The sequence below is a fragment of the Mytilus trossulus genome, chromosome 12 (genome assembly GCF_036588685.1).
Source record: "Mytilus trossulus isolate FHL-02 chromosome 12, PNRI_Mtr1.1.1.hap1, whole genome shotgun sequence".
NCBI classification, from domain to species: Eukaryota; Metazoa; Mollusca; class Bivalvia; order Mytilida; family Mytilidae; genus Mytilus; species Mytilus trossulus.
In genome coordinates, this window is record NC_086384.1 from 44,532,316 (window position 1) to 44,543,903 (window position 11,588).

The 11,588-nt window shown below is 32.4% G+C and overlaps 1 protein-coding gene across 1 annotated transcript; it reads left to right on the forward strand.

Annotated features, from left to right (window-relative positions):
• The first annotated feature begins 1,606 nt into the window (after positions 1 to 1,606).
• LOC134693472 (procathepsin L-like) lies at positions 1,607 to 11,501 on the forward strand. Its single transcript, XM_063554306.1, has 11 exons — positions 1,607 to 1,708; positions 4,102 to 4,143; positions 5,143 to 5,256; positions 6,431 to 6,538; positions 7,195 to 7,280; positions 7,867 to 7,894; positions 8,665 to 8,769; positions 9,232 to 9,298; positions 9,673 to 9,897; positions 10,530 to 10,662; positions 11,236 to 11,501. Exons 1-11 carry the CDS (start codon positions 1,656 to 1,658, stop codon positions 11,418 to 11,420), a joined length of 1,146 nt encoding a protein of 381 aa, XP_063410376.1. The 5' UTR covers positions 1,607 to 1,655; the 3' UTR covers positions 11,421 to 11,501.
• The last annotated feature ends 87 nt before the right edge of the window (positions 11,502 to 11,588 follow it).

Below are 11,588 nucleotides of genomic sequence, written 5' to 3' on the forward strand. Positions count from 1 at the left end.
TATAGTTTGACCATTAAAAGTTACAGATCTAGTTTAAATTTAGTTTTGATTTGATGATATTTTGAAAATTCATGTAATCCTTAGACTTAGAAAAATCACACAATGTTCTGCACATGTTTAAGTCATGCTTGTCTTACTACCGTTATATTGATTTGATATTTGATATCTACTTTTAACATTACAATTTGCACATCAATTTCAAATTTTCTGTTAGGGGACTATGTATTGTCATGCAATACTTTCAGAATGCTGGGTACTACCAATACTGGTCTCTGTCCACACTTTTTATGTTTGTGTATCACTTCTTTGCCATTGTTTATTGATTTATTTTTTGAAGTTTAAATAAATTAATAGATCAATTAATTTATAAGTGAGATATGTAACAAAGTAACGTAAGTGAGCCAATTGTACATGTACCGTATAGCTTCTGGATATACATGATATAGGAGAAGTATTTTCGAATATTTTTGGAAGGGGTTTGCCAACATTGCCTCTAAAAAAATGAATTATGTTCCTAAATATATATAAATATATATATAAAAAAATGACTTATACTTAAAAAGAAAATTTTAAATATGACACCGTCACGGCCATGCTTATAATAAGCTCTAAATGTATAGCATCACTCATAATTTACAGAAATTTTATATTCAGCTCCCATTGAATGCATTTAAAGATGAAATTTTAAAAAATCCAGAAATTAAAATTGATACTATAAGTCGAAAGAGCATCAGCTAAGGAACAAAATAAGCTAAAAAAATATTGATAGGTCATGGAGCTCCTTTTTAAGATGTTTCAGTTTTAAAAAATGGCGAGAAAAGGCTGACTTGAACTTTTACCTTGCATTTGCATTGGTATTAATTGGATCTCCAAATTAGCTATTGAAGATTTTTATGAAAATAAAAATTAGTGTTATGGGGAAAAATATTTCACCCTATAGCTTTGGAAAAAATCCAAGAAGTCTGAATAATAATAATAACGTCCGAGAGGTCCCGTGTTCTTATAAAGACGTTTTGACATAATGAAGAGTTCACATAACGTCATATGTGTTTCTTACCTCGTAATACCCATTTGACATTACGATGTATATATTTTGGCATAATGTAATAGAAATACGACATTAAGATTTTTTAACATAACGTAAAGAAATTTTCCCATCATGTAATACAACTTTCAGATTAGGTAATGAAACAACTACATCACGTAGTGAAGTTTTCACATCATGTAATGAAGATTTCACATCATGTAATGAAGTTTTCACATCATGTAATGAAGTTTTCACATCATGTACAGAAGTTTTCACATCATGTAAAGAAAAATTCACATCATGTAAAGAAGAATTCACATCATGTAAAGAAGAATTCACATCATGTAATGAAGAATTCACATCATGTAATGAAGAATTCACATCATGTAAAGACGAATTCACATCATGTAAGCAACATTTGCATCATGTCATAGTATTTTCTTATTATAAGGCAGTGATGGCGTTCCATATATACATATACAATTTATTATAAGTTTCATTAGTTCTGACGCGAAAAGTGTTATGATAACAAATTAAACAAAGTCCACACTATTTGATTACAATAATTGATTATATCATAGATAATACGTCATAGAATATTTACGGTAGTGTAACTGTTATAGCTATCATGGTGGCGTTGTGCGGATTAATAGTCCTTGTATTGGCTAATTCTGTACTAAGGTATGTTTTTTTTCTTCAAATAATTATAAATAATTATATACTTAACATCTTTCTGTTTTTCTAGTGATGTCTGCAGTAAAAAATAAATAAAAAGAGCTATTGTTTCTGTTTTATTACTTTATTTCTAAGAAATAAGAACATATAGGGGATTCACGTCAAAGAGACAGTAACCCAATGATATTATACAAAAGACATTTGAGGTCAACTAAAGATCTTGAACAAACGACGTACATGTATGTCCATACAAAATATTATGACCTATATCGCTTCCAAATAATTGTGACCAGCCATAACATTTGCAGGCTTATGGAGGTGGAACGTCATTGTTAGAAAAATTATAAACATGATAAATATCGAGACTCAATGAAATACGTATTTGTGAAGAAGAGACAAACACTTTCCTTGGCTTCTTTTTTGCGGAAGCCGAACTATACATCATACACATGTATATAAGTTTTGAAGAAGTTTTAGTCTATCGTTTGAAGTAAAAAATATTTGAATCTACATTTTGAATTGATACAAAAAAAATCAGCTTCATAGATCTCCTGTCATAAATGAAGTCTCAAATATATCCATAATGAATGCACCGTATCAAATGCATATAAGAGAACACCTACTTATTAACTGTTATGTAAAAAGACTTGCATAGTAAATTTAAATTGAAAAAAGGAATTCTTAAAGCTTACTTTGACAAACTTAAAACATATTTCAACAAGTTTAAATTACATGTTCTAAAATAGAGCTACAAACAAAACAAAAATGCTCTGCTCTAAAGATTTTCTTTCATAAATGAAGTCTGAAATAAATCAATAATAAATTCACCGTATTAAATGCATATATGCGAACACCTCATAAAGTACGCAAACTATGTTGGGATCCCGCTAACATGTTTAACCCCCTACCCCCCACTTTATTTATGTGCGTGCCTGTACCAAGTCAGGAGCCTGTAATTCTGTGGTTGTCGTTTGTTTATGTGTTACATATTGGTTTTTCGTTCATTTTTTTTTCATAAATACGGCTGTTAGTTTTCTCGTTTGAATTGTTTTACATTGTCTTATCGGGGCCTTTTATAGCTGACTATACGGTATGGGTTTTGCTCATTGTTGAAGGCCGTACGGTTACCAATAGTTTTAAGTATTGTGTCATTTTGGTCTTTTGTAGATAGTTTTCTCATTGGCAATAGTACCACATATTCTTTTTTTTATATTAGAGACATAATAAATCTAAATTAAAAAAAAGGAATTCTTAAAGTTTACTTTGACAAATTTTAAACTAACTTCATTTCAAAAAGTTTCAATTACATGTTCTAAAATAGAGTTATGAATTGTTTGTATTGTAGTAAATTGAAGTCTTTGAACGAAAAAAAAATACCTGTACGCTATTGAACATCATTTAGAGACAATAAATACATCAATTTTGTGTTTTATAAATTAGTGCCTTTAATAAAGAAAAGTCGTCATAGAACAGTCTCATTTTCATACCGGTATAACTATTCGAAATAACTCGTTGCTTTTGCAACAACTATGTCATAATAACATGACTAGATCTACTAAAAGCAAATTTTAGACAATGCACCCTCCTGAGCCTTGAAGTGGTTAGGCAAATTTAGTTAACGGTGTTTTTCTCACAATGTTTTTCTAACTCCATAAGCCTGGATATGTCGTGGCTAATCACAATTATAGGAAAATATAAAATACACTTAATAAAGCAAAATTTCCAGAATATTGCGATTGATAGATTGTAGGCGTTTAATACAATTTTCGACCTTCTCGTCTATATATTTTTTGTACATAAATGAGGCCGATACTTTTCTCGTTTGGAATGTTACATTGTCTTATCGGGGTCTTTTAAAGCTGACTGTGCGGTATGGGCTTTGCTCATTGTTGAAGGCGGTACGGTGACCTATAATTGATAATATCTGTGTCATTTTGGTCCCCTGTGGAGAGTTGTCTCATTGGCAATCATACCACATCTTCTTTACATATATATATATATATTAAGGCGGCCAGTTTTCATCGGTTGAAGAAACTAGAAAACCCGTTATAACACAGACTTTCTTACTAATCGAGGGCCCACCAGCTGGTCAAGGTCGTTAAACACCACCAGTTCGCCAACAGGTAAACGGAAAATTCTATTTAATTAAGATAGATGTCAAGCGCACATGCTACGAGCAGAGTTCGAACACAAAACTTTAGTTTTGACAGGTTAAATGGACTACTTTATTCTAACTAAGACTTTTCTGCCATCGAGTCCAAGTTATATAACAGGTTCCTGACAGGCACATTGATACGCACATGTGTATTATCTACTAAAACTGTTCTTATAATTATTGTCAACAATTACCATGTATATTTCTGCATGTATTTTTAATTATGTGTACATATTTTTCTTAGTTCATACCCAGAAGATGAAGAAGGCTCAAACAATCTCTTTCAGTAAGTAAAAATAAAAGTTAAATGCATAGAATCATTTTCATAACAGCATGGACAACCGCAATACTTTACTTGGTAATATAAATAATACTGAATTAGTTACCCTTAACCTATGTGTCATCGGCTATCGAATACAGTGGTTTTACACTCACTCAGCCTGTCAGAGGCCTTCCAGTTAGGATTTAGATTAAACTGGAAAAGAATAAAGTACATGCAGGTACACGAGAAAACAAAATAAGGATCCAACATTTAATTATATATAAATCAACACGCAAGCCAAGGTTTTGTTCTCAGTCTATGTGATAATTAAAAGAAACGCATTATCATTTTGAAACACTACGGAAAATGGCCCTTAGTCCAGTATATGCATTTATATACCATTTGTATATTTTCCTTTTGATCATTGCTTGATATTGTTTAATTCAAGGACAGAACATTCATGATACTCAGAAATACGAGGCAATGACTTCATGTAATAACAGTTCACGCATTCATCAATCCTTGTGTGTTCTGTTATCGCTACACTGTGCGGCGATTTAGATGGAATGGTGGACCAGTTTAGTACCTCGGTGTCAATTTATCAATGACACGCACGTGAATTGATTCATACAACCGAACAACTATCGTAGAATTGTGTAATCTTAAACAAATTTCATCAACTTTGTCATGTTATTTCTTATAATATTCTAGTGAAAACAAATTTTAAAGACGAATTTTCTATAAAAAGCATTATGTCATTTGATCCGTTTCCTGATACTGACCTCATCATATCGGACTTTACATCAAACATAGATTGCTGGCTTGCTTAACATTCTTGCTGATGAAGTCGGTTTTAAAAACCAAAATGTCATTGTTTCGTGTTCGTGATTTTCTGTAGAATATTTGTTTATGAAATTGAGTTGGCAAATTAAATGGTTTGAAAAATATTTCAACAGTATATATTGGTTGTTTAATAATTAATGTTTCTTATGAATTAAGTCGCTTTATTGATAAATAATTTAGATCTTGGAAGCAGGAACACGGAAAAGAGTACAAATTGTTGGGTGAAGACTTTGGACGATTCCAGATATTCAAAGATAATTTAAAGCTAATCAACAAATTAAATGGAATGTACAAGTAAGCAAGTGCCAGATAAAAGTGCCTTTTTATTATCGAGACACTATGAGTGTTACATAGTTCACACATTAGACCGTTGGTTTTCCCGTTTGAATGGTTTTACACTAGTAATTTTGGGGCCCTTTATAGCTTGTTGTTCGGTGTGAGCCAAGGCTCCGTGTTGAAGGCCGTACTTTAACCTATAATGGTTTAATTTTTAAATTGTTATTTGGATGGAGAGTTGTCTCATTGGCACTCACACCACATCTTCCTATATCTAATGATTTTAACTGAAAGTTTAGAAGTATGACAATTTTCTACGGCAGGTATTGCAACAGTTGTTATTGTTTTTTTTAAATGTATTTTTTTTCACATTTTATACACGATCCGTGTTTTTTATTTTTTATATTCATTTGTCTGATAAATACGATAACACAGTCTAATTTCCTTTGGTTTTTAGGACCAAAAACATGCAGACTGAGTGGTTGTATGAAAAAAAAAATCCTGTTAACCTTAATATGTTGCCTCAACTGCGACCACAATCAGAGCAAAACACAAATTAAAATATAATACTGTCTTATAGAAGTAAACCATACATCTCAAATATATCTATGAATTATAATTAGTATACTAGTATTTTAATTGAAGGCAGCTCAGATGTTCAATTTGGCACAAAGTATCCAGCCAAATATCAGACACTCTCCTATAATTACTCCCACTGTCTGAATATTCAATTTAGGTGCGGGAACACCTTATATAGTTTTTAGTGTGGACAGTGCGTAACTTGCCATGTTTTTTATACCCTTTCCAAATTAATTTCTTCATCGTTTATGCCTCAAATGGCAAGTAAGGGACGAAACTTCTGAAGTAATGATTTGGACCATATAAAAAGTTGAAAAATGAAAGTTAAAGCTGTCAAAAGAATTCAAGACCCCTTTAACAAAGAAAAGGTCCGTATTTTGAGTAAAAGCTGATGATTTTTTCTATAATTTGTCCCAAAAGTAGTACTCCACACTTTTAAAATATTATTGAGAAAGAGCAGTGGGATTGTTTCGATTTTTATTGTCTAAAAGAAATGACTGTGTTCTTGGGCCACAGCATGTGATAGAAATTGATAAAAAAAAAAAACCAGAAGAAGCAAATAGTTTATGATTTTTACAACATAAACTAATATAGCATTTAAACTTTATTTCAGAGGGAGGATGGAATTTGCTGCAAACAAATTTGCAGACTTGGATCCAAAAGAATTTCAAAGTAAAATATTGATGCCAAAACGAAGAGCACCAACATTTGAATCATCTAGGTACTACAAACAATTGTTGATATAGGTGGAAACTGTTTGGTTCTTTACATAATTGTTTCTACGGTTGCATTTATCTTGCTGGGAGGTAAAGCAATAGGAAAAGATAAAATACCGAACTCCGAGAATATTTCAAAACGGAAAGTCCGTAATCAAATTGCAAAAAAAAAAAAGCTCAAACACATCAAACTTTAAAACAAGGGAGGGGTTATACTAATCATTATATACAGTTCGCAGGAAAGGGTTTGCTTATTAATTTAACTTGCTGTCAGTCCGTCTCTCCGTTATACATGTGTGTCTCATTTTCAAAGTATAAACAAATATAGCTTCTATATGTATGGTGTACTATGCCATCATGCCGTGTTTTACTTTATTGGATCCATAGGTGTTATAATTCCTGTTTGCCAAAAACGTATATTGTCAACTTCTAAATAGACTGGTTCTCTCCCTCACAACAAATGGGTATCTATGACAACCTTGTTGAGCCAAACATATAAAAGACAGGTAGCCAGTCGAACTTAAAAACAAATCAACCAACAATAAGCGGGAGACTCAGTGTCCTAAAGAAGCAATAGTTCGGAGTACATCCAAATTAACAGTCACAATGCATTTAAAAAAAACTGAATACTTTCTCACAAAGTCTTTAATAATATTTGCAGATATATCAAATCAACAGTCAACGATCCACTTCCAGATTCATTTGACTGGGTTCCAAAAAATATGGTCTCATCTGTAAAGGATCAAGGTATTTTATCATCAAACTTTTACTTTAAAATTTACATGTAAACATTTTTGTTCAGAGGCTAACCGAAGCCCGATTCCAGGTGCAGAATTTTGTTTGCTTTGGGTTTTTGTCTCTTTGACACTCTACTCATTTCCGTTCGAAGATGGAAAACCGCAATTGATTAATATCGCATTCCTCTCAAAACAAAACTTATGAAACTATAAAATGCACCTGGAATAGTCTAACAAAATATAAGTTGTCATTGTACAAATTTTTAATTGATTCAGAGATATATTTCTTTCCTTTCGTCTCGTTTGCATTTTCACATTGAGATTTAATATCACTTTCCCTTTGAAGATGTGTTTCTTCGATAATTATTCGCTCTTTTCATACTTAACTTCTTCGACAATAACCATAATTGATGCGTACTTTCATCCAATTTCAACTGATTTCCGCATTTAAGACTCTAAATGCGAACGTGTTAATTTTGGAAAAAGCCAATACATACATTGTACATCGGAAAGGACATTTCAACTTAGAAAAGAAGAGTCAGCCATTTTGTTTTTCAAATAAAATCAAGCTGAATGTTATTTAAATTGTATTTCAGGAGCTGCCGGCTCTTGCTGGGCATTCAGGTAGACATACAATTCATTTTATTTATTTCTTCTCTTTTTTTGCAAGATAACTTTGTACGAACTCGATATAAAGAGTAATTAAAAAGCATATGCAAATGGGAAGTTACTTTTCTTTTTAATCTTTTCGTCAACATTCCCATCTTTGATAGGATTGCGAATAGAAACGTGGAATTATATACCAAAGACACATTAACACCAACTAAAGAACAGACAACTTCCCAAGGCCACCAATTTAGTCTTCAACGTAGGGATAAAATCCCGCACCCAGATTCAAACACCTGTTAGCTCCTTAGTAACAATATATTCTAGTTAGGCAGCAACCATTTAATTTTCTGGGGGACCTATGATTTTTTTTCTGGACTTATTTTTCGCCTTTGGCGAATACCTAACAATTTTTTCTAGCGTTACATATAGTGGCAGCTGATTATTTTTTCTCAAAAAACTAGAAACAAACTTTTTTTTCCAAAAAAATCCATACCCGCCCCCCCCCCCCCCCCCCCCCCCCCTTCCGAAAATCAAATGGTTGCTGCCTTAGGCGAAATGAACGCTACACTAAATCCTGAAACGTATAAATGAACTAAAATTTGAAAAAAACACACACAAGATTGACAAAGTATATTTTTAGGTGACGTTACTCTTTTAATGACCTCATTTCAAAATATATTCATATATACGTGACATACATGTATTCTCGTGTTATGAAGTAATTGGTCAAACAGCTACTGTAAAGATATAAGGCTTTTGATATAAGTATAATAATAATATTTTAGTACTGTGGAGAATATAGAAGGTCAGTGGGCTATGGCGGGAAAACCATTGACAAACCTGTCTGTTGAACAAGTCGTCGACTGTGATGGAATGGAAGACATTCCGGGGTAGGTGTATTATTCTACGAGCAAGAAAATTTATAAGCTAGTCAAAGGAATACTAAGGGAACATGTTTAAGATAATATAGAATGATTAAAAAAAGAAAGTGGACAAAAAGTCAATGGCAATAAATTTAGACAATAGTTCAATCCTTCATTATGGAATAACAGATAGTCAGATTAAATAAGACATGAAAGGTACACAAACATGACGAAAACAACAACGATCAGACAAAGGGTCACATCTACATGCAGTAAAAGACGGTCTTTGTCAGCTGTGTAAATTGAAAATTTGTGTGTATGCTCCATTTTGAAGGCCTTTCTTTGACCTTTAATGGTTTACTTTTCCAAAATGTGACTTGAATGGAGAGTTGTCCAATTGACACTCATACCACATCTTCTTATTTATAATTATGTAAATCGAGAAAGCTTTTAACAAATTGTGAATCTTGAATTCATTCCTTTTCTCAGAAAGAATGCAGATTGTGGTGTATTTGGTGGTTGGCCATATCTAGCCTATCAGTATATCATAAAGACAGTAAGTATTGTTTTATCGGTTTTAGGGAGGTTCCATTTGATTTTTATAGGGGTGTGTGCCTAAAATGATATTTGAAAAAGGCAGGACAGGAGTTTTGAGTTCAAAAAAAATAAAGGCAAGTGACAATTTGTATAAGAAAAAAGTCAGGATAAACTTTTATTGTTTGCATTGTTACTGTCATATTTATTGTTTTCCTTATTTACTCCTATTTACTCAATTCATCTTTAACGGGTGGGCTACTATATTGTTCTTAAACCGGCAAACCTCGACAGTTTTCGCTTGATTGTTGATTTTTCGGAAGTGTGCTGGAAGTATTAGCATTGATTTAAATCTTCTTTTTTATTTCCTCATTATATTACAATTTAAAATTTAAGGGTGGTCTGTCTACCTGGAGCGACTATCCATATTGCAGTGGTGACACAGCTGATAAACACCACCCCGAAGATAACTGTATGCCATGCCCTGCACCGGGATTTAACGCCTCGTTATGTGGGCCTCCAGTACCATACTGTAACATGTCACAGAGTTGTGTAGCTAAACTTGACAAATCTAAACTTGTAAATGGACTACAGCTGTCATCCTGGAATGCTATTGATCAGGTGTGATGTTATTTCATTATCAAAATGGCATGAAAAGCCACATTCAAATATGTGTATCACAAAATGAAACTACTACGTCACGGTAACTTATTTAGAAAAAACACAAAATGAAACTACTACGTCACGGTAACTTATTTAGAAAAAAATAAAACAGGCAATACAACAAAAATCAAATGGCTGAAATTAAAAACTGAAATCGACTTGTAAAAAGATAAAGATCACGTTCTTTCTAAATTAATCCATGTATTAAAAAAGAGAATGGAAATTGGGAATTTGTCAAAGAGACAACAACCCGACCAAAGAGCAGATAGCATCCGACAGCCACAAATGAGTCTTAAGCACAGCAAAAAATATAGCCTCAGCTGGTCCCTAAACAAAAATGTGTACTAAATCAAGTTCAGCGAAATTTAACGTCATACTACATTAATATTGTTAACTCAAAACAAATACATAAACTAAAATTAGGAAAAACCAAAACTTGAAGACTATAATTCCAAAGGCCAAGTTTATATATTCTGCTGATCGTGGATTTTTGTTTATTATTTTAAGATACTGTAACGGGTTAACACTTCTTTAGTTAAATAATACAATATTTAATGCATAAAATGTATATGTGTGTGTTTACTTTTTAGAATGAGACAGTTGTAGCAGAACAGCTAATGAAGATAGGGCCTCTGTCTATTGCAATAAATGCTGAATTGTTACAATTATATCACAAAGGTGTATTCGAACCGCACCACTGTGATCCAAAGAATCTTGATCATGGTAATTTATTTAACTGTTTGAAACGTTTAAGAATTTCAAATTTTTGAGGGTTTTGATGAGGGTCCTTCAATTCTGTATTCTTTAATTTTTTACGCCATTTTGCTTTATTCTTTATAAATTTTTCCTATTCTACATTGCTATTATATTTTAGCACATCAGTTTTCTTTCTTCTTTGTTGTGTAGTTTTTTCTGTAGTATTGCCCCATGGGTTCTTTCTTCGGTATACCCAAGCCAGACCCTCAAAGGATATTATTCTCTTTGAAACGTAAGTGACCTGAATCTTATATAGAAAATGGTGGATTGCACCTGGTTAAAAAGCTAGCTAACCCTCTCACTTGTGTGACAGTCGCATCAAATGCAATTATATTAAAAGTCATCTTCGCTAGCCAAGGGTTACGATCCACTCCCGCTCTCTTCACGTGAAGAGAGCGGGAGTGGATCGGAACCCTTGGCTAGCGAAGATGATTAAAAGTGAAAAAAAACCTTTTAAAATAAACCTATTTAGTATAAAAAATTACGATTGAAAAAAAATAATGGTTCTGTCTATACATGTATATATTTATTTATTTTCAGCCGTTTTATTGGTTGGCTTTGGCAAAGAAAAAACTTTGTTTGGAGAGAAATCATTTTGGAAAGTAAAGAATTCATGGGGACCAAAATGGGGACTAAATGGATATTTCCAGATAAAAAGAGATGTTGGCATGTGTGGAATAAACACACAAGTTACGACGGCTGTTCTTAGTCAGCCCAACAAATAATACAATGTTCTGGTTATTGGGATATATGAATTGCTAACAATGAATATTAAATCTATTTTACACTGTTCTTTACTAATATATTTTCAAATTATGCATAATTAAAAAAAAAAAGACTTATATAAGTTTTTTACGGTTTAATTTCCATTACATGTGTGTGACACTATTCTA

What these genes read in the sequence shown, in the direction of transcription:
- LOC134693472 (XM_063554306.1), top strand. Translation starts at nt 1,656, where the DNA reads ATGGTGGCGTTGTGCGGATTAATAGTCCTTGTATTGGCTAATTCTGTA. An exon ending in GGAATGGAAGACATTCCGGG is followed by an intron (nt 8,770 to 9,231) that starts GTAGGTGTATTA and finishes TCCTTTTCTCAG; the next exon opens with AAAGAATGCAGATTGTGGTG. An exon ending in CCTGGAATGCTATTGATCAG is followed by an intron (nt 9,898 to 10,529) that starts GTGTGATGTTAT and finishes TTTACTTTTTAG; the next exon opens with AATGAGACAGTTGTAGCAGA.